Raw genomic sequence first — 23,894 nt, 5'->3', positions numbered from 1 at the left:
TTAGCATATATTTTATGACATAGATTCATAGCTGGAGACAAAAAAAATAAGCAATTATTTTCCTTCTTTAATTTTTCCTTTGTGTTTTTAGGGAAATCTAAGTGAAAAATATACAATGAGGATAGATGATTTTTTTTTTATGGTCACTTTTGAGAACTTTAGTAGATTAAAATTTTACTTCCAAGAAGTGCCTCTCTCCCTGTATTAAGTACTGAATTCCTTTTTGCATGTATCTTTTCCTAAAAGACTATTGTATTAGTCGATTTTCATGCTGCTGATAAAGACATACCCAAAACTAGGCAATTTACAAAAGAAGAAGGTTTGTTGGACTTACCGTTCCGCATGACTGATGGTGGAAGGCAAGGAAGAGCAAGTCACATGTTGCATGGATGTCAGCAGGCAGAGAGAGAGCTTGTGCAGGGAACTCCTGTTTTTAAAACCATCAGATCTCATGAAACTCATTCACTATCATGAGAACAGTGCAGGACAGACCCACCCCCATAATTCAATCATCTCCCACTGGGTCCCTCCCATAACATGTGAGAATTAAGGCAGCTACAAGATGAGATTTGGGTGGGGACACAGAGCCAAACCATATCAACTATAATTTAAATATATTTAATCAATGAAAAACTAATTGAAAAAATAGCATGATATCACAAACCAAACATCGGTTCAAATTGGTTCTTACTTTGATTAAGATTGAGCCTTGGCAAAATCATGTTGCTTCACTGGCCTCCATTTAATTACTAGTACACAGCATAGATTCCCTGATGTTCCCAGAGTATATTTTGGTCTTGAAAATACCCACTAGTGGTGCCTCTTTTATTAATCTAATGTTTATTATTAAACTGATATTAGGGGTCCTAAGAGTCCCTGTCAGTCACTGGTTGGCTCACAGTGACCCTAAATGCCAACTCCCAATTACCAAGGACATGATATCTTTGGCTTCTTAACAGACCAGTCTTTCAGGTCATTACGTCTGAAATAGTGTAGCCTTGGAAAAGAACATGGCAGAATATATAGGCAGATTGATCAGAGTTTGAATCCCATTTTTAATACCTACCAGTTAGGTGACTTTGGGCTACTTCTTTTTTCAGTCTTATTGAGTTCAGTTTTGTCATCTGTAAAACAAGGAAAATAATCACCTTGTAATCTGTTAGTGAGCTGTTACATGAAATGATGTATACTAAGCTTTCTACATAGAATAGGCACTTAATAAAGATTGTATTATAATTACTATTTTTTATCATCTTGCCAGCATCTATTACTTCTATTACTTCAATGACTTGCTAATTGGTCACCCAGGATCCACTTGCCCTCCCCCTACCCCAATACACTTGCCACATTGTTGCCAGTGGAGTTTTCAAAGATGAGCATTTGGCAAGGGTTATGTCTGATTTGTTTCTGAATGAAGGAATACATGAGTGAAATTAACAAGATTGACTAATGTTAGAAATAAAATATTTAAGTACGCTTGCTTTAAAAGAGAAAAGATGAATGGATATCTTTTGCCTACATATCCAATCTTAGCCAAATTATTTACAAATAAGTTAAATCCAGGGGCCTATTTTTAAGTAACTACAGCACAGAAAACTGCACTGAATAGTACATATTTAGGCATTATGCTTAAGATTTAAAAGTGTTTTGTGCTTTTTGTTATATTATTATCATTATTGCAAATGAGTTGAATATATGTAGATATAATGTCCTTGGTTGTTAAACAAAATAGGAAGACCCATTATCCGAAATAAAATACTTCTAGTTTGCCTACAAAACGTTATGCCTGGATATGAACCTTTAGTGTGTTAGTAATTATTAGATTAAAAAAGAATTACTCTTACTGCTTTCATATTTTACCAGAAGAATTACTGTTAAATTTTCCTTTAATTTATTCTGACAGATTCACCCAGCACTTAGTATGAAACTGTCTAGTATATTGGAATCCATCGGAAAATTAATCTGTTTGGAGCACACACATGAAGATAAACATACCTAAGCTACTACAATCTATATTTTTAAAACATGTGAGGATGATTTTACACACCTAATGAACAATAGTATGCTGGGTTTTTTGCAAAACAGTTAAATGAACATTGAAAATATGTTTTGCCTAAGCTCCCAGTAATATTATTTTCCACTTTTGCCTATCTTTTGAATGAGAGCAAGTCTCACCTCTTTCATGAAGCTTCCTGTACCATGCCATCCTTTATGCATCTCCCTTCTTTTTGAATCTCTGCAGCACTTATCATTCGAACGACCTAATTTAGTACTTAATGACGTACAGTCTTGTACTATTTGCCATTCTTTCAAGTAGCTTAGTCTTGTCTCTCTAAATAGATTGCATGGGACTTAACGGCAGGGACAGTGGTTTAATATTAATTTTTTATTCCCTCTGCCTTCCAAACCTTATCCTGCAGCATATTTGGTTTGGTAATTTTCAACCTGTGAGTCAAGAGCCAAGGAATCGGAGAGAGTGATGTGGGGGCTAGGGAAATATCCCAGAGCTATTCTGTGATGGTCTGAGGACATCAGGCAACTGAATTCTCTGTATCCACCAAAGAGCTTTGGCTGGTGTGCTTGGTGTCTATTGCTGCATCACAAATTATCCCAAAACTGAATGGCTGAAAACAACAGTAAACATTTAGTGCTCTCAGTTTCTATGGTTTAGGAATTCGGGGGTAGCTCAGCTATCTGGGCAATTGTGGTCCAGGGTTTCATCAGGTCGTAAGTAAAATGGCAGCTGTGGTCATCTAAAGATTGGGCTGAGGCTGGATAATTTGTTTTCCAAGGCCACCCTTTCACATAGCTGGCAGGTCCTAATTGTTCCCTGCATAGACCGTTCTACAGGCTACATCATGTTCACAGCACATGAACGACAGGGAGAAAGACAGAGAGAGAGACTCTTTTAACCAAGCCTCAGAACTCACATATCATCCCTTTCTCCTCATTCTGTTTATTGGAAGTGAGTCACTAAGTCCAGCTTATATTCAATGTGAGGAGAATTAGACCACTTTTTGAAGAAGGGGAGAGAAATTTTAAAATTTCTAAATATATTTTAAAACCATCACAGATGGGTGGTCAGTATATTTATCTTCTCTCTTTACCATCAACATAGTACCTGGAACATGGAGAGGATGAATGAGTGAATGGTTTGTCTTTAATCTGTGACCAGTAAGTATTTTTTTTTAATCAGGAAAAAAAAAGTCCTAGGTCTTCTTTTAGATCTATCTGTATCCTCTAAATTCTGAACTGTTGGCTTAGGGAATTTGTAAATATCTGTCTCAGACCCCTTTTGATGGTGGTGTCAAGGTAAGTATGTAAAAATAAGACTGTGTCTCTCTTGCTGTATATAAGGATGCTGAGGCTCAGCTGCCATTGCCAGCACTTATACTAGGTTTGGTCTTCCCAGTAGTGGCAGTGATTCACCAGGATCCGTGCATGGTTCTGTTCCCTTATGACTAAGTATAGGGTGTGGTATGTAACCAATGGCCAACCCAATAGATTTTTTTCCATTGGATTTTAGAGCTCATTAAAGGTGGTGACCATGACTTAATCATCAGTGCACATTCAGTGTCAAATGATGTGCCAGAATATAGAAGATTCCTCATAAACACTTGTGGAGTAAATTGAACTAAGTTGGTTTACATGTTGAACTCATTGTCCTGCTATTGTAACATAAACTTCCAGCCAGCGGAAACAATTTTTGCACCCAAAATCAAACAGTGTCTACTGAGATCCTCTGGATTCACACTAATGTCTTATCCTGTGTATTGTCCTTCCTTTTCTGTGAATGTTTCATCTTCTTTTTACCACATTCTGAAGAAATATATATATTTAAACATTTTTAATTTTTAATTTTTGTGGGTACATAGCAGGTGTATGTATTTATGGGATACATGAGATATTTTGATCTAGGCATACAACGCATAATAATCTAATCAGGTTAAACGAGGCTATCAATAACTTCAAGCATTCAGCCTTCCTTTGTGTTATAAACAACTCAGTTATACTCTTTTAGTTATTCTAAAATGTACAATATAGTAGTCACCCTGTTGTGCTATCAAGTACTAGATCTTATTCATTTAGCTTACTTCAAATATTGAGGAAAATGTCGTTCAAATGTAATTTCTGTTCAAGGTTTATTTTAAAAAACACATATCATTTCTAGTGTAATTTTGAAGATTCTTATTTTTCTTCATATGTTTTTTCACCTGTCTCCAAAAAAGTCCTTTCTTAGAAAATGTTTTTCCCCATTCAGATTGCGATTTCTGGCTTAGTGTTTGGACACCATTATGAATTTGTATGTGTGAATTTGTATTCCTATCATTTATTTTGGTTACTCTGGCTCTGTATGTTTTCATCTGTTTCTCAGAAGCAAATTGCTGCCTGACTAACCAGAAAATAAATCAAAGGGACAAAATATTTGTTTCTCTTTTTATATAAAGATGGCGATATAAAAATCCACCACCAACAAAAAAACCACAGAGGGTATTTGCGTAGAAAGTACCAACTATTTTATTGAGTTAGAACTCCATTTAATAATAGCTTATGCTTATTAGGTGCTTATTATGTGATAGACACTAAGTGAAGTGCTGTGCGTGGATTATCGCGTTTAATCCTCTCAACAGCCCTACGAGATACTTCTTATCATTATACTCATTTTACAAAGGAGGAAACCAAGGTGATAAGTAACTTTAAATATGCCACACCCCAAGCACATAGCGAAGCTGTGATTTGAATCCAGGCTGCCCCACTGCAGAGTCTGTGTTGTTAGTCACTATCCTAAACTTCTTTTTTAAAATTTTTATTTGGATTTATGCTATCTCTCCAAGTACCATACTTCTTTATGAGTCTCTATTTACCATTACACTCAGTGCTTTATATACTTCACCTCAATTGTTTAACCCTAATAACTTCCTATAAGTCCCATTATTGCAATTTTGTTTATTTATTTATTTTTATTCATTTATTTATTATTATTATTATTATTATTTTTTGAGATGGAGTCTCACGCTGTCGCCTGGGCTGGAGTGTGGTGGCGTGATCTTGGCTCACTGCAACTTCTGCCTCCTGGATTCAAGCAATTCTCCTGCCTCAGCCTCCCAAGCAGCTGGGATTACATGTGCCTGCCACCATGCCCAACTAATTTTTTGTATTTTTGGTAGAGATGGGGTTTCACTATGTTGGTCAGGCTGGTCTCAAACTCCTGACCTCATGATCTGCCCGCCTCAGTGTCCCAGAGTCCTGGAATGATTATAGGCGTGAGCATGCCTGGCCCACAATTTTAGAGATACTAAAAGAGAGGCTGAAGAAGTTGAAGCAACTCAATGTCACATAACTAGAAGCAGACTCCATCGAGGGCTCTAACATCAGAAGGCTATGGTCTAGCAGGAAACTGTGGATGAAACTGATTGCTCATGAGACCAAGTGTTTTCCTTTTTGCTGAGGGGAAGCTTGTAGTTTACTGGGCCCTAGGAAGAAAACTTCCTACCTCATTATGGCAGCTTACCATGTACAGCCCATCACCTTCCCTGTGAAAGGCCATGAAAGGCAGGAAGTTTGTGAAAACAGATGACTGGCACTTCGTCCTAGGTATGGGTGATTCGAGATTTGAGTTATGAGAGCCATGAACCTCGGTTATCACCTGGACCACACACAAAAAATTTTGGGGGTTAGGGAATAATTACAGAAATGCTGGTTTGCACCCCACTATGCATAAAAACACACTAATTGTCTCAATTATTTATCTTGTCATTGCAATGGAATATTTTTCATAAATGAAACCAAATTCAGTGTATTTACATCTTACTGAGAGCTTAGGTTCTACAGTGAGCAGGTAGTTGAAAATCAAGTATTCAAAATTTTTCTCTGCTCAGCTCTTGAACCATCCAGTGTTGGAATGGATCACCGTGGCTTCAGACGCGCACCAGAGGAAGTGGTATATTTGCATTCAGAGGATGCATGGTGTGAAAAATACATACCTTTAAATCCGAGAGTCACACCTGATGGAACACGATACTCATAGTACAAAGGGCATTTGAACACTGATTCCTTTTGAGGAAACAGATGATTCATGTTTCCATCTCATGCTCTTTCCTGGGTAAAGGCTCATTCATTCTCCCTCTTTCTCTCATCCATACTCCCTCCCTTCCATTTCTCTCTGTTTGTAATAGTTGAATATTAGTAAGTTGAACGTGTATATGTTGTGACGTCACTGTGTTTTCCAAGATTAAAATTCAGCAAAATATATTTTTATAAAGACTTTTGTAATGACTTTCTTGAAATATTCCAACACTGATTACCAAGGAGATCATATACAGACAATGATAAACAGTTTTATGGTAATTTCTCCAGGGACAACAACCACCACAACATTTTTTAAAAGTTACATAGCTAAAACACTTAGTGAATCATTTAAATTTAATTAATCAACACTTTTTCTGAGAACTTTTGAACTTCGCCTGCTCTTGTAGAATGGATGTGGGGAGGAGGAATATGAAATTGTACAAGGCAAAATGTAACATTAGACAAAAGTATGAGTTAAAAATTTTAAACCTGTAGTCATTTCAATCACTTTCCTAGGCTCATAATTTCAGTGTTCTCCACATCATGATCTAGCTGTATGGTTTATTTATAAATTGGCAGTGCAGATTATATGTGGAGAGAAATTATGTGTGAATCAGGGTGCATATTTTTCTTTCCTCTTTAAGTATTTCCATTCATGTCCCTTCTGGCATTCCCCCTTCTAGTTGTAGGGCACTGCCTTAGCAAACTTGGATTTGTTTTCCAGCCAAGAACTACATACAAAACACAAATACCTTTGAGAATCTGCTTCTTGGAAGTTGACCAGTACTTAATTCTGGAGTCTATAGACAGGCTATATTAAGATTTTATTTGAAGTTGAATAATTGACTCAACAAAATTTACAGAAAGATATTTTCAAAGCTACCGCTGAAATCAATGTCCATATTTTCACAATGATATAGAGATTGTATTGGTACTTTAACTGCTATTGGAATATTTTGACATTTTACCATTTGATATGTATCATAAGATGTGACACTCACTAAATGGATTATAAACTAAACATACTTTTCTGACTCTGTAGTGTTGTTACCTTTATCTTTTAAGTGTTTGGCTATAGTCATTAAAATAGTAAAATGAAATTTTAGGACTTCCAACATAGAGAAAGGATAAATGTTTCATGAAATCATTGATAATAACTTAACACATTCTTTGTTTCTTAACTCTGTAACAGACATCATAACCAAGTATAAGTAATATGCAGCATCAGCCATCAGAGATTTGGAGGGGGGCAATTATTCTGAGGGCAGAATTGCCTGACTAAGCCTTCTTCCTTCCTTTAGTGTATACCTCTTTAGGTGTACTTTCAATAGAAGCAAGCATATTCAATAGAACACAAATTAATCACAGCCTCACAACCATTAGTGCTCTTTGCAGAGAGGACTGTGTGTTCGCTCCTATGAAATGTTCTGTTTCTCAGGATGATGAGTTAATTCATCTGGAACAACATTAGTTCATCAAGGTTTGTGGTTTATCTAAAGATCAAATTCCTGTAATTTTGTATGCCATCTGATTTAATGTCTAGCTAGTTTAGTGGTTAGACAGTCATGGGCAGGCGTAACACATGAATCTAATATCAAAAGCTGGAAAAAAGGCGAATTCTTAAAGGTTTAATTCGGGCATCCTTAGATGGAGATTTCACTGCTGCTTTTCTTTCTCCTAGGGAAATGCATATCTAGATAATGCCAAATCTTATTAAGAAAAATCTAAATAATATAAAACATTGCATGGGAATATGCCATGGTAAAAATCTTTGCTTTAGAAGGACTTCTAATGGGGGAGGATAGGAAGAAGTGGGTTGATCTTGAAATGAGATTGTACATATTCCTTTGGAAGGTTCTCAGGTCGTGTACTCAAATACTATTGTAATAGTTCACAGGCAAAGGATCAATTGGCTAGAGTTTACTGATAACCTACTTTCTTTGTGAGCTTTATAGACTTTTCAAATGCTTTCAAGTTGATTAAAATGTGGAAGCTTCATTTTGTCTTTATTTTTTTGTGACTGTTTTGTAGGGACTATTTTTTTTTTATCAAGAGTTGAGAACAGTCAGCTGATAGAAAAATATATGTATGGGGATATTTACGCTTTTCTGAAACAAAGTAATATAAAACTTTACTTACAAAATTGTTTTCCTTAGGTGTTCCAGTGGAAGGGGAGAGGGCTTTCATATAAGCTTAATTACCTGTGATGATGCCTGGTTGAATAAGCCAAATAGGTCTCTTTACTAAAGGACTTCCTAGACTTTCAGAGTTTTAGACTTAAGAGTATTTAGTACATTGGTGCTCATCGTGAAGCTCCAAGAGGGAGCTATCTTTATCCACTGGGTGAAGTTAGCTCTGAGTTGACCTCAGAGCCGATTTCCAGGGAATATCTGCTAATAAGTTTTCTAGTAACCAATTAGAAAATGCTGGTGTGAAGGATGTTTCCTGCCATCGAACAGTCTACAGGCAGATTGGCTGATCACAGAAATATCCCAAATGATTTTAAGTATAATGACTAATTAGTAAATGGTTTTAATATTACATACTGTAAAAATTTCAAGGAAGAGAACCTGGAAGGCTTTGCAGGAGCTTGATGAATGGAACTATCCCTTTACCTACTTGATCTATTGTTTCATCTCCTGAATGCTGTCAGTATGAGAGGTAAGAGAAGTGAAGGACCTATATCAGCGCAGTTGAAGGGCCAAGAGCTTCTATTCATATTTCCAGTTGTTAACCAGTGCTAAAGATTTGTGTAGAGGAAACAAGCAGGAAATGGGCCTAGAAAGAAGATAAATTGGACATCAAATTGTAGAGGAGGAGATTGCATATTGGATTAGGGGCTTTATTTTCTAGCAAATCAGGATCCATTGGAGTTTTTGTTAATGCAGTTTTTCTTTTGGTTTTTGCTTTTTACCTTTTGTTTTTAGGTAAAGCAAAGCATTGTTATAACTTCGTTCTTTTAGGAAGACTAATGTTTGGTGTAAAAATGCCACAAAAACTCAGGCCTAAAAGGACAATGGCCTTCACTAGACCAGTGCCAGTGGGAAAATGAGCTTCCTGTAGAAACAATTTAACAGACCAACTGAACCAATGACTATTTATTGGGGACAGTGGAAGAAGAGGAGTCCAAGATATTGTCCAGGATTTGTGCCCAGAGAAAGGAGAGAGATGGTAAAGAAATGGAAACATGAGGTGAGGCGAGTATGGCAATATTGTGCTATCTGGATAAGCAGCAGTGGTAGGAATTCCTTTCTAAATCCCTGAAAGAGAATTATCACTGCATCAACTGATTCCTAAGGGGGAATAGTGTTAAATAACCAAGTTTGCTTGGATGTAAATAAAGTAATTCCCCACACACTTAGCCATAATTAATTCTTACAAAGAGGCTCAAAGACAGTTTAGTTTATGATGAAAAGCTGCTACTGAAGATGTCAGTAGGAACAAAACTTGATTCCGCCCTTAAAAATCCTACAGTGGTCCTTAGGAGGACAAGAGCATTAAGGACACACCAGTAAGTAAGGAAGAACTGGCTATAAACCAGGAGAGAAGCACAGATAATTTGGGGTAAAGGATGAAAATGTCAAGCTTGGGTGGTAAAAATCAGCGGGCATAAAAATTGGTTGGTTTAGAAGGATGGATAAGATTTTATCTAAGATAACTAAGGCAAAATAAATTATAGGCTAAGCAATAATAATGATAGCAATTAAACTTATAATAGCAATACCAATAATAATAGCTATTTTCTATTGACTACATCCTATATCCTCTGCATGATTTTAAGTGATTTACGTACATTGCCTCATTGAATTCTAAAAAAAAAAAAAAAATGGAATGAATTTATACTGAATTGTTAGGCAATTGGAGCTCACTGAAAAACTGTGAGCAAGGGAATAAGTAACAGCAGATGGTTGAGAGGATTAACATCAAGGACTTTAAACTGGTGGGAGAGTGAATGGTGGTCAGAGGATCTGGTAGGAGATCATTGCAATAATTCAGACTAGAGGTAACAGGCATCCAAGTTAGGCATTCAAACTAGGTGAGAATGGAAGTCAAGGAAGGACCTGATCCACTTTTTTTTTCCACTTTTTTTTTCAACAAACATCTACTAAATACTTGATGTCATGCATTATGGTAGACTCTGGGCAATAGGGGCAAAAAAGATAGACCCAATTCCTGTCCTCTTGGTACTTAAAGTCTACCTACCAGGAGACATTGTAGAGAATAAATTTCCTGGCCTTGATAACAATTATTGACTTAAAACTAGTCCAAGGTGTGTATGTGTGTGTTCTTACCCTAGTTTCTAGGGCTCTGAAACTCAATGGTATTCCACCTTTGCCTCAGAATACTCTCTCTTACTGATTGGCAGAGAACACAGTGGGTAGAACAGAACAAACTCAGCTGCAAGCCAGACAGAGATGGACATCTTCGTGGGTAGCACAGCTTGAGAGAAAAAAAACATTTTTCTTAAAATTCTTCCCTTCCAAGGTCAGGGTAAGGATTAGGGCAACTGACACTGGAATGGAAGAAAGAGGATACAAAAATACTTACACTTTGCTGTTCCCCAAAGTATAGGTCAGACTGTTCCTTATTGTGCATGTATGTAAGTTTACTCTAACCCATTACACAAACACAAATAATGTTGAAACTTACAGTATTTTGACCTGTTCCCATAAACTCAGAGCAGTTCACACTCACGTTACCCAATTTATTTTCCCACCACTCGTAATAGGCTGATATTATGAAACTTTCATGGAAACCTACTCAAAGGTTAAGTGACTTACCCAAAGGTACACAGCTAGGCGTGGAGACAGGAGGAAAATCAAGCTTCCAACAAACTTTCCCCACAAGATTATGAGTCTAAAAGTATTCTTAAATGGTGTTTCTAAAGCTCAAGGGAAGAAGCTGACCCTGGAGTTATTGCATAATGTGCTAAATACTATATTGAAAGATTGAATTAATTAAAATTAATAAAATAATGAAAAATGAATTCCTTATAGAGTTGAGGTTTCTTCCAAAAGCACTTACTACCTCACTTATTTAGTACAAAGTTAAAAAGAATGAGGGATTTCACCTTTTGAGACTAATGATAATCATAAGCAAAGTTACCTTTTATAAAATAAAAGGATAATAGTAATTTTTCCTAGTGATATAAAAATACCAATTGTCTGAACAACTAGACTGATATGTTATGCATTTTTTTGTGAATGTCTTAGTTTTTGTATTTATTTTTTCATCATTTATTTATTGAATATATCTTGTAATAAATATCCATCAAAGAGTTAAACATCTCTACTTTTGGGAAATATTTCTCTATTGTCTCTATTTTGCTACCAAAATTTTACAGTATTTTATTAACATTTTTATTTTATCATGATATTTTCATTTAAACTTGGTATAAATTTGTTGCTGTGCATTAACCACTCAGCATCATAGCTTAGGACTGAAACACATCAAAATAGTCCAGCAAAAAATATTTTAAATATGGTAACCTTAATTGGAGTTTAGAAAAATAAAACTTTTGAGTGTAATAATTTATTCACCAGAGCTGTTTCAGCAAAGTACTTCATCTTAGTTTCCGAAGAGCTGCTGGTCGTTACTAAATATATTTTAAAATTGAAGCAAAAAAGAAATCCGCTCTCATTCTGGCCAAATATACTATAAAATATTGAACTGTTAAAATCTTTGGCATTTTGGGAAAAGATCAGCTAGGTGATTATGCTTGTGTAGTTAATTAATAAGAAAGGAAGTAGGTGATGGTTCACTGGGGAAACTTTTGTTATCACCATGTCTATTTATGAAGGATCCTATGCTGTAGGGACAATAACGGGGTGCTAATTCTGAACGCACACAGTGCCGTCCTACAAAGACATCAAGATTTGTAGGAAATCAACCCTCCAGCAGTCCTGGCAAGCCAGACTGACCCCAGCAAATGAAAATAATCAAAAGTAATTAGAAGCGTGCTGGACTACTCCTCGGAGAGCCGAATAGGAGAGTAAACATGCCTGAATCCTCGAGCCACTGCAAAGGCCCATGTCTGAGCTGTTAGGTGCCCTGACCTTGTCCACATAAAGATGTGATTTATGAAGTGCAGGGCACAGCAGCAGGGCTTCTGTCTTCTCCTGGAGAACCAAATTACTGAGGTGGAGATTAACATGCTTTCAGTCGGGCCCATTTCCAGACCAAGGGAAATTTTTTATTTTCATTTTTTTTTAACCTTTAATTTCCTCTTTTCTAACGGCACACCCCAATAGATAAAAAAAAAAAAAAAAAAAAAAAAAAAAAAAAAAAAAGGGCAGAGTCCACCAAGAGTCACCAGTAATCTCTCTCCAGTGCAGTGGTGATATGTGTTGGGGGCTATAGACAGTCACAGCATTTTTGTTGGTAAATTTGTATTGTGCTGGACTGTTTCACTGGATCTGCCTGATCAAAGCATCACAGAATTCACATTCATGCTTAGAGAACCAAGCTTGCAAAATACTTACTAAATTAAAAAATAGAAAGTATTGAAATTAAACAGAATATTACCTTAAATTTCATGGCGTTCTGATCTAGTTTATCTTGCCTAAAGGTCATGCTTCATTACAAAGTTTACTGTATTAAATAAAAAGATTTGGGAGAAGAAATTGTGGGTGGTAGAGAATTTAGAGGAGTAGGAGAAAAGACAAATTGGGAGAAATATTTATATATGAATTAGTGGGAAGTCTCTTGAGTCCTAAAAGACATACTTACATTATTTCTTATCTTTGTGTCAGTTAGGTTAGGTAAGATTTTACAAAATCCTATTCTGACACGGAAAAGGAAGCATTGATTTTCTTTTTAAACACACATCAATATCTATACACGAAGCTAATTTAATTAGCAGGCACTTATTGTTCAGCCAAATGTCATTTTCTCAGATTATTTCATGCTTCTTGACATGAACCATATGAAACAGGATTTAACAGAATCTCAATGAATAAAACTCCACTTGAGAAATGTAAAAATGCACATGTACATTCTTGAAATGCTACAGAAAAATAATGTTAAAACAAAAATGTTAGGCTTGGAGTTTAGTGTATATTTAGCCACCTCAAGAAACTCAAAGCTGCAGAATTAAGGGAACTTAGACTGAGGTTATAAAGTGCCTTCCTCTATAAACTAAAAACATAATGTCAGGGTGAATGGGAACATACATTATTAACTTTATGGTATTGAAAACTGCCAGCAAGTTGTCTTGTTTTTAAATATTGTCCTCTGCAGAGTGTTACAGTGCTGTTTGTCCACAGGAAGCCTATTAAAAGTGGACAGTGCAGTCATTTCATCTGGCTTTGGCTGGACTGCTTTTCTTTCCTTTAATGATGTGCTGGAATGTACCATGCCCATAGGGTCTCCATTAGAACTTTTACTTCTGGGACGATCATGAAGTTTAAGGCTTAAAAGAGGCATCAGTTTACAGTCTTGTGGGAATCACTTGAATACTGGAGCACTAACTTCTTACTGCTTTAACTAATATATTGACTTATTTTAAATAAACAGTTACACAATGAAGGCAGAGCCAGTGGCCTTATTGGAAATCTTTGGGCTTTTTAAAGATTCTGCAATCCACACAGCTGGGGAAGGAAGGAAGGGGCCTGAGGAGGGTTTATGCCCTTTTCAGACCAGGAAGAAAACACATTAACCTCTCCCACCCCAGCGCTGCCATCAGCCAAAGGGGGATCTTTACAACTCCCAGAAAATCTATCAGCTCACACTCAACCCTCATATTTTCCAATGCCCTTTTCCTGGTAAACAACAATTAACAGAACAAGAAAGAAAAAATAATCATTCCTTCTGGAAAAATGTTTTTAAAATCTGGTTCTCTTTTTAAACCTCACTGATGAATCATTCCATTTTCTGCTTTCCCCGAAGCTATACATTTGTTATAGTTTGTTCTCCTACTCCATCCCCTTAATATTTAGATCATCTGTCCTGATACATGTTTGCAAATTAAAGCTGGTTTGAGATTATAGTAAAACCATTATTTTTAATAGCCCATTTCAAGGGCAGTGCTAAACACTGCAGAACACGCATGGTACTGATTACTGCTGAGCAGACAGCGGCTTTTGCAGATTAATTTGTAACTGGGAACTACTGTAAACAGATTTCACCAGAAATCCCAAGGAATAAAGGGAATTGGTGATGGTATTTGGCTCCTTGTATTTATTTATTGTTTTAGAAACCTTCTGATGGAAAGCAAGCTCACAGGGGGAGAAGCAAGCCCCTTGCAAAAACATTTTCCTCTAACCTTCTCTCCTGTTTCATTCATTTATTGGGGAAGACGGATCAGGTCTTCTAAAGAATTCTTATTTAAATAGCAAGAAGCCCCTTTCATGAGAAACAAGGCCAGTCTAACTACTGTGGGATTTCAGAACCCTATCTTTAAACTTTAAGTTGTGTCAAGAAAAAGTGAGATGACTCTGCCTTTACATGAAGTTATTGTTATATACCCAAAGGAGAAAGGGAGTGGGATGAGGTGGGGGAGAGGAGAGAGACAGACAGACAGACAGACAGACAGACAGACACACACACACACACACACACACACACACACACACACACACAGAGAGAGAGAGAGAGAGAGATTAAGATTTAGTGTTCTGTTAGCTTCCTTTGCCCAGGTCCTTCTGATGATTTCCTTTAGTCTTTTTCACAATTTATTCAGTGGAGAACAAGACTGATGATGACGATAATGATGATATTAATATAATAATAATGATGATGCAATAAATTCTCCATTCTTCTAGGTACATCTTCCAAGGTCTCGGAGGGTAAGCATTCGCTCTTGGTTATATTTGGGGAAGAGAAGCTCAGACGTAGGAATAGCCTTCGCTCAGGCTGATGTCTGCAGGCCTGGACTGCAGTGTGCCCTCCTCCCGTTGTGAAGCTCGGGAGGACGCGGAACGGCGGGCGAGGCGGAAGGCAGAGCGGGGTTGCCGGCGCCTGGCGGGCAGAGGCGGTTTCACCTGCGTGGCTGGAGCCGCTGGCGCTGCGCTTTATTTCGGAGCGCAATGCCATCTACCGGCGTCCTGCCGTACCTGCAAGTATCCAGACCTTGAAAGTCGCTCCGCCTCCCCCCACCCGAAGCCAATGTAAGGGAAAAAACTCGGAGGCCCTTTCCACGAAATCCTAATTTAGCCAGGACCTGCCAATGATTCCACACCACCTTTTATTTACCTATCTACGTTTCCTCGTTTTGAAAGCAGTTTTGTAAAGGGCAAGGAGGTGGGGGGGTTGCTGCAGGGCTGGGGCAGGGGTTGGGGCGCTGAGCTCCCAGACCCCCTGATCAGGTCGCACTGTCTGAAGCAATCGGTTCCCCAGATTACTTGTATTTAATACACAATGCATCATAAAACAAATCCCTCATCCTGACAGGAAGAAAATAGAACAGCTCATAGCTCGAGCCGGTCCAATTTATGGCTAAATTAAAAAAAAAAAAAAAAAAAAAAAAAAAAAAAAAAAAAAAGCTCCGACAATGGGCAAGTTGAGGAAGGGCAGGAAATCAATGGCCACGAACCCGGAGCTCTTAAAGGTTCTCAAACGTCCAACTCTATGGGAATATCTGACCGGGTTTTAGGTTATTTACAAAGGATTTTTCCTGTCCTACCTACCACTGCTGTGCGATTTTCTCTCAAACAATGGCCATTATCTGAAATAACAGTTCAATGTCACAGATAACAGGCCACTGAAACGAATTAGTCACCACTTCTCGTCATTTTCTTTCCTCCAATCCCTCCCTTTTGCTACTATTTTTGTTTTTAAATCAATATTTTGGGGAAATATAGTTCTACTGGATTTACACGTTTATTTGCACTTGGAGAAAACAAAAAGTGAGTGGCACTTGTGTTATTCCGTTTGCAGCTAAAGTTTAACCGTCAGCACACTTTCCAGCCCCTCTTGCCCCACCTCTCCCCCGCAAGTGTCCCTAGACTCGCTTACTTTGCTTTACTTTCCATTGTTGAGCTGGGGAGTTAGATTTTGTCCATTTGTTTTTATGAATGGAGTTTTGTGATAAAAACGCGTTAACTTCCATTTAGCCAGTGGGATTTACTAAATCTTACAAAGTTGGTCATGAATAAATCTGTAGACCCTTTTATTTCGCTATGTGTCCCCTGTATTCCTTCTTCCAATGTCTTTTCTACAATGTGTTGGTTTAAATGTACCCAAGGTATATTAGAAAGTTATCAAACATAGGAGAGTGCCGATTACTAAAAGCAGCATTTATGATGTTAAAAGTTCAAAAATAATCTGAGTTGTCAAATTGCTTATTGCAGTTTTTGGCGTTCAAGGTGTTTTAATTAATGTATCAAATAAAATGGAAAAAACTCACTAGACAGTTATCAATCTCTCTAAACCCATAATACGCTATTTGGATGGGTTATATGCCAATAGTTTTTCAGATTTTAAAATATCTTTTAAGAAAAATATGATCTGAAAACTTTGCACGCCCTTTTCCTGACCTAGCTACAAGAAGGAAGGGAATAAATTAGAGTGTGAGTTTCAATTAAAAAAAAATTAATGCTTAGTGGAAAACTGGAAATGTACATATCAACTTTTCACTCTTGAGGTTGCTGTTTTCTGACAATTTCCAAACTATTTATATTTAGTCTGAACTAGCGTCCCTATACCCTAAGCTTTATCCTCGCCCCCTCCAGCGTTACCTCTCCCCCCACCCCCGCCCCCTCCGCCTCGGTGCACACACCCTCACACCCCTGAAAGCACTTCTCCACCCTTCCCCATCCCTCCCATCCCCCATCTCTCTCTGTCCCTCTCTCTCTCTCTCTCTCTCTCTCACACACACACACACACACACACTCTCGCGCGCGCGCGCACACACACACACACACACGCACACACCACACTTATGCTTTCAGGACATCGAAACAGAGGCTATTTCCCTGGGGAAAGAAATCCTGCCTGGCGAGATCTCCCCATTGGTTGTTTACCCGGATAAATCTACATGTTTAAGGGGGATGGTGCATCCATAATCAGTCTGTCCCTATAGGACTTGGGTCTTGGCGACCTTTTTGTGACCTCTCCCGCCAGAGGAGGCTGCTGTCACTTTAAAAATTTAAAAGAGGAGTCCGTCTGGCTTCCGATCAGATCTCTCTGGGCGGCGGGAGATAGCTCCCTTTCTCCCTCGCCCCGGGTTCTTTCTGGATGGCCGAGCAGATCCTCTTTAAAGAGACAGTTCATGAAATAGAAACCCGGCGTCTGAGCTTGGAGTTGCGAAAGGGGACGATCCCGTGAGGGTCCAGGACCCGCGAAGGCGCTGTGAAGGATCTGAAAGGGGAATAGAGCTCCCCTCGCCTCCCCAGGCCCCCCACCTTTTCAAACTCTCCTCCTCCTGCTTGTTTTCCCCCCTTGGAACTGGGAAGGAGAAGTAGAAGTTTTAGTGGGTTTCAGATAACTTTCATTACACATCGGGCTGATAAGAGCAAGAGAAAGTGAGAAAAGAGGGAGGTGATGTGAACCAGAAGGAATAGCTCCGAGCTCATTTAGGAAGGGGGAAAAAGCCAAAACACACCAAACCCGGGTCACCCAGACGACAGAAGACTTCATTTCTTGTATTAAAAATACACTGTTGGCGGACAATAAATCCGAAACGCGTGGTGCTGGAGAGCAGATCCTAGAGACGGACAAAGTTGTCAGAGACCCATTTGGAAATCGAGACGCGAGGCTTTAAAAAAATTATTATTATTATTTTTAAACATCTCGAAATGTTGCTCGGGATCGTTTGAAAGGATTTTCGTGCAGGAGCGTTGGGGGCTGCTGATTATTTTATTTTGTTTATTTTGATTCTTCTGTGATTGCCTATTATTGCTGAGTTGAGGCCATAGAAATCTAAAGGTAAGAGAACTCCTCACTTTAAAAGGAAAAAAAGTCTGGGCGATGTGAAAGTTTGTCACTTCGGACAGTTTCCTGCCCGGGCACCGTTTCTACGGGCGCCCCCCGCCCCCAGCCTTCTTTCCTCCTCGCCCGCAGTCTCGCGGAGCCCTGCTGCTTATCTACGTTGCTAAGCCGGGCGATTTCCTTGTTCCTCCTGCGAAACGGTGCGGTCTGGACACGTCTCCGGGGTGGGTAGTCCGGCCTTCGGTGGGTTTCTCTGCCGACTTGTCGGCCTCTTTTCCTTGCGCTCTTGTCCTCCTTCCCCTCCCTCCGTGTGTCTCTGTCCGTCGGTTTCGGGGACGCACAAGGTGCGGTTGCCAAAATCTGAATTCCTGGCACTGGCCACGCGACTTTGGAGCCGCTCTCGGCCGAGTTCCACCTTGCCAAGTAACAGCTTTGCTGTCCAACATCGTGTGCTGCTTCGCGAGAAAGTCACATTCGGACCCTTTGGCTAGATTATGGGGATTTTTTTTCCCCCTTTTGCTGTTGGTTTTTTGAAAGGGCCTTTCTCTAAAGTCTACCTAAAGGGTTTTTTTTTTCTTTCTTTTTTTCTTTTCTTTTTTTTTTAAAGCTATCTTTGGAGCGTGACAGCTTTTAAAAACACAGGAGTGTGTTATATGAAATGACTGAAGATGTGTCGTTACTTTATTTTATTCGAGATTTCCGACACGATTAAGACATTTGGGAGACGAATGCAGTTCTGCTAGCAAATCAAAAGTGAATAATTCACCCAGGGGGCAAACGTTTCTGGAGAAAGCTAAGCTTTTGTCTTGGGGCAATAATATTGAGAGGAAGAATGTTAATATGATGGTGAAATCTTTGAATAATCATGTAACAGATTATGTAAAAAGACATTCTTTGAAAATGAACCTTTTAAAAAATTAATTTTGCTGTTGACAGTGGCAATGCTAATAATGTTAACACGGAATAAAATTACACCTACAATTTTTATGTGCAGTATATGTAATACTTAACTCCCTGCCCCTGTAAAAGGGAATGCTTGAAAGCTAAGGGGATGGATGCTTCTTGACTTTGAAATTAACAAGTTTTCCACGTCTCTCTGCAAATATGAAATGGAATTAGTGTTGCATTTCACTGGCTTTATTAAATATTTCTTTGGTGCGTCAGGAGAACTGCCTTTTTTTTTTTTTTTTTTTTCTTTTTTTTGCCAGTCAAGGAAACAAACAACAAAAGATCAACCAGAAACCAAACAGACTGAGCAAACCAACAAAACCCAACAACAAACTCCAACTTTTTACTATTTAAAAATGTGCATTGCTATTGTTATTTATGTACCTTCTCAACATCTGGGATGGGGGGAAATCTCAAAGTGCCATTTGAGTTACTCAGCACTGAGAGTTGAAGTAACATCTTGAAGTTTGTAATTTTATTTATAACAAATTTTTAGAATTTGTCCTCTTAATAGAAAGGATATTTAAGTGTACACTTTTGTCTCTGTTAGTGTGAAGAGGTGTCCTTGAAAAAGAAGAGTTTGATTTGTGTGTGTGTGTGTGTGTGTGTGTGTGTGTGTGTGTTTAGCAATATCCCTATCTTACGTTTAATTTTTCTTTTTAAAATTGTGGGACAACTTATTGCCCTTCAATTTCCTCATGGCCAAAGGCTTATTCATAGGGCTTCTTGACTAAAGCGCTCAGAGCACTGGGTTTTTCTTGAAGTATATGGTGAGTTAATGACTTGAATCTGCAATTGGGTGATTGCCTGAATTCTATGCAAAATTGCTTTTGGTCTCAGTACTCAAGAGTTTAATTTTAACTTTTATGTGGGTATGCATACAGCAGAGATCTGTAGGAGTTATTTAATTCAATAATTTTTGTTCTAGGTATATTGCTTAGTCTTTGATAGGAAACTTCCTCGTTTGTATTAACTGATTGACATAACATTACCAGGCTTTGTAGTATTCACCATCAGGTCAACAACTCTCAGCTTTTAATATTGATGTTTAAGACATTATTGCTGTTAGTGAATCAGAATAACTTGGTTTAAGTACACAAGACCTTAAAAATTGAAGTTTCCCTCTTCAATTTTTGTTTAGTGTGTCCTAACTAATGATTAACATTGCGATGGGCCAAATGTAAAATTTCATGAAAAATAACAAGGTACAAGTATACCTAATGATGGCAGTTCGTTACAGTATTTTAATATATTTTATATTTGTTCACAAGGAGCCAGCTTTGTTATTTTGCTTACTAGACAAAATATTGAAACATACATTGACATGTGTTAACTGAGTTTGCCATACTTTGCATGAGTGTTTCCGAATCTATTATTTTAACTTGTTTTCCTTTAGTTTGGTCAGAAGCACCTATAAGACAAATCTTATTATCTCCTTCAATTAAGAGTGTGATTTGTTTCATAGTGATGAAATGCTAACTATGAAAAAAAATTAGATGGAAGTTTTTAAAGTGCAAAAATGTGAAAATATATGCTTACATGAGACTATATAAATATGAAATATTGACTATAATGTTTAGAAATATTATGTTAATATATGCTGTTCACTATTATTTTTTGTAAAAATCACATTGGATAAAATTAGCACTAATTTATGCATATGAAAATAAGCATTTTTGAAACCAATTAATCAGTTTTTGTAACAAATTGCAAGTGCTTTATTCCTTTAAAAAAAAAAAAGCAGTGTGTTGTCATTTTCAAGGTAACTTCTCATTTCCCCTCTATTAATGTGCCTGTGATCTGACTTTTTTTAAGGATCCAAAGAAGGAATATACATTTCAATGAAATATTTTCAAACAACTGATTATTTTAATGAGTGGGCCAATATGACAATTGATTGTTCTCATCTTCTTCCCTCCAGATCTTAGATGAGTTTTACAATGTGAAGTTCTGCATAGATGCCAGTCAACCAGATGTAGGAAGCTGGCTCAAGTACATTAGATTTGCTGGCTGTTATGATCAGCACAACCTCGTTGCGTGCCAGATAAATGATCAGGTATGTTGCAAGGATTTTCTTGTCTTTCCTTGAGAGCACTAAAGTATCAGTGGAGCCTGAAGAATAAAAGTAACAGTGAACTGCAGTAGACCCTTGTGGCCTGTTTGTTGATATTGTGAAAGATAATGCACAAATATAAGTAAAATTCTGAACAAAGTCATATTTAGTACTACCTTCTTTACATTCTTTGGGTAGTCTATTCACTTTGTACTAGTATCCTTCATAAATGCACCAGTTTTCTTGGTCTGACTGAATGATTTTAAAACTGAGTATTATTACTGCGTACTGTTCAGTTTTTCTTTGCTATCATAGTAGGTACATTCATGAAAGGTATTGAGCTAATCAAGAACATCTTCTGAATTTATGCAGAAATTGGAAGTGATATACTTGAAATGTTATATAGGTTTTATTTGAAATCTATATGCATGGTATCAGTGTGGACTTATCTAATTATGCATTTTATATTGATTTGCCTAATTATAAATGAGAACACTTACTTTTAGATTAATTAAAATACTTTTTTTGGTATATGTTAAAAAGTTTAAAAGTAACCCTGCTGGAAATTGCTTTGTGACATTATGGAGGACCATGAAGTGAGGTTGACTTTAATAACAATAACTGTGAAATAAAGATCATGAAAATATCGTGAAACATATTTTACACTTAATAAAATTAGTGTATGAATCTTGTAATATAATATGACAATACCTGAAATGACAAGAAATGCAGCCCATTAATTTTTGTTTTATAAACATTGTTGGGTTAGAATTTAATTATGTTATAATCGTTTATTTCTTTTAACCCAATGGTTTCCTAAATCAAATATGTTTCAAAGACCATATTGAAGTGGTTGCTTGGCAAATCTACTATGAAATCATCTCCAAGAAAAAGAATAGTTTAAATTAAATGTTTCCAATTGAAAACTTAAATAAAGCTACTGTCAATTGGTCTAAGACTCTATTTCATTCATTATTGTGAGATTATTATTTGGCATCTTACCAGCTACCAGATAATTTTTACTGACTAAACTGTGTAAGAGGTAGTAAATTGTAAAATTAGGTTTAAATGGAAATCATTTAAAAATCTTCAACATATATCAAAAATAATAAACCAATCAATTGTTTTTTCTCCTTGCCATAAGAAAACAAGAGGAATTATTGACAAGGGAAAACATTATTAAATTAGCTATTGATTGTGAGCAGAAAATATCCTGTCTATCATGAGTTACTGTCGCCATCAACAACAAATATTTTTTGAGCACCTACTATTTGTAGATGTGGGAAATACGTAGGTATTGTGAGTAAATTAATGTTATACTCCTTACAAAAGAAACTGGAGGACCTCAAATAATAGCTTTAAGATGAAATAATATAATTATATCATAATAATTGTTCGCTATTCATATTTATTGACAATGGAAGCTATTTCCTTAGACAGATAAAACTGTTGTAGAATCAGTGAAGAGATGATTTAAGAATGGGACTTGTAGGCAATCTAAGTCTACTTGCAGCCATTTTTTCATTTAATATTTATGTGTGTAGTGTTTTATAATAAATGTACTCTTATTGGGAATCTTGATTGCATTAAAAAAGGGAAACTGTTTTCCTGTTTCTCACTATGAATTAGGCTACTCATTAAAGTAGGCATTTATAATTTTACCACAGTTACTTTTGAAATATACATTGTAAAATCCCATTTTTTTTTTAAATGCCAGTTTTATGCCTTAATGAATAGCATGTTTACTTATTTTGACTAGAGAATCAGAGAAAATACTTAATTTGGGAAAACAGATAAGGACAATATTAGACACATATTTTTCCTAAGTGGTAATTTTTAACTTCTATATTATGCTGACAGAAATCTAAGATGCTAACAGAAATGCATATCAAATAATATAATTGTGAAATTCAAGGAAATTCATCCATAAACAACAAGGGAGGAAAGTCAGAAGTAAAAGTCAGATTTGTATGATACGTGTAGATGTTTACAATCACTCTTAGCCCAATTGACAAGACAAAAGGGAACAGACACCCAAATAGTGTCTGCATATATTATAAGCATATTCACCTATAAGCACATATGAATATTCTAAAATCCAATTAAAACTAGCAGTTCTAGACAACTTTGAAATGTGACTGTTGGACTAGGTACATGATAAAAGAGCTGACTAAAGAGATTCCCTAGGTCTGTTTTTTTGCTCTCTTTTCCATGAGGAATAGGAGCTGCCAAATGGTGAATAAGCACAACTCATCACATAATGAACACTCCCATTGTGGGAGGTATTATTTAATATTTAGCTATATAGAGGGACCCTGGTATAGGAGTAATTATTAAGCATTAATGACATCAACTCACCTGTATAACACAAAAGTAAATGGAATGCTCTACAAGAAATTACAAAAAGTGTTTCTCTTTGCTCTGATTTTTAGATACAGATAAAGTTTATCAAATGAATTTTAGAACAAGACAGGTATAAATCCTGGACTCTTAAAAAAAAAAAGGAATTTGAGATGAAGCTTTCAATTGCACGTTAGTCATGGTAATAATTAGGTCATCTAACAAAGAAAGAAAAAGATTACCCAGGACAAAACAAGAGTGTATAAATTGTACTTGTTCAAAGATACATATTTTTAAAAATTCTAATGTTAAAAGATCAAGTTTAATCAATTAGGATCAGTTTTTAATGATGTAGAGGAGCCATATTAAATAAAATAAATGTGTTGCTAAGATTATAATACAGTTTGATAGTAGTAGGACAAGCAAAACGTTGTATGCTGGATAACCTGTATTTGATTTCTTTGTGGGTGAAGAAGTTCTAGAAACAGCATGGGTTTTGGTTCTGAAGTAAAGTTGATAAAAGATGTAATCTATTTTGTATCAGAAAAAAATATAAATGAAAGCCACCCAATTACCACTTCCCCATATCTTTCTACCAGCATTTTACTTAAGGAAA

At 36.8% G+C, this 23,894-nt stretch overlaps 1 protein-coding gene across 28 annotated transcripts in view; it reads left to right on the top strand.

Moving 5' to 3' along the window:
- MECOM (MDS1 and EVI1 complex locus) overlaps positions 1 to 23,894 on the top strand; it is a 594,123-nt gene that overhangs the window by 513,863 nt on the left and 56,366 nt on the right. For 13 of the 28 annotated variants that reach the window (XM_001093583.5, XM_015131663.3, XM_015131662.3 and 10 more), the window contains one exon: positions 20,807 to 20,941. In XM_001093583.5, the coding sequence (XP_001093583.4) occupies positions 20,807 to 20,941 (135 nt within the window). Of the gene's footprint in view, positions 1 to 16,851; positions 18,181 to 20,806; positions 20,942 to 23,894 lie in introns of those variants that run through there. The other 15 variants (XM_077991651.1, XM_077991648.1, XM_077991644.1 and 12 more) reach the window with 6 other exon arrangements.

The sequence above is a fragment of the Macaca mulatta genome, chromosome 2 (assembly GCF_049350105.2).
Source record: "Macaca mulatta isolate MMU2019108-1 chromosome 2, T2T-MMU8v2.0, whole genome shotgun sequence".
Lineage (NCBI taxonomy): Eukaryota > Metazoa > Chordata > Mammalia > Primates > Cercopithecidae > Macaca > Macaca mulatta.
The sequence above is the reverse complement of the archived record's forward strand: the minus strand, read 5'-3'. Positions and strand labels throughout refer to the sequence as shown.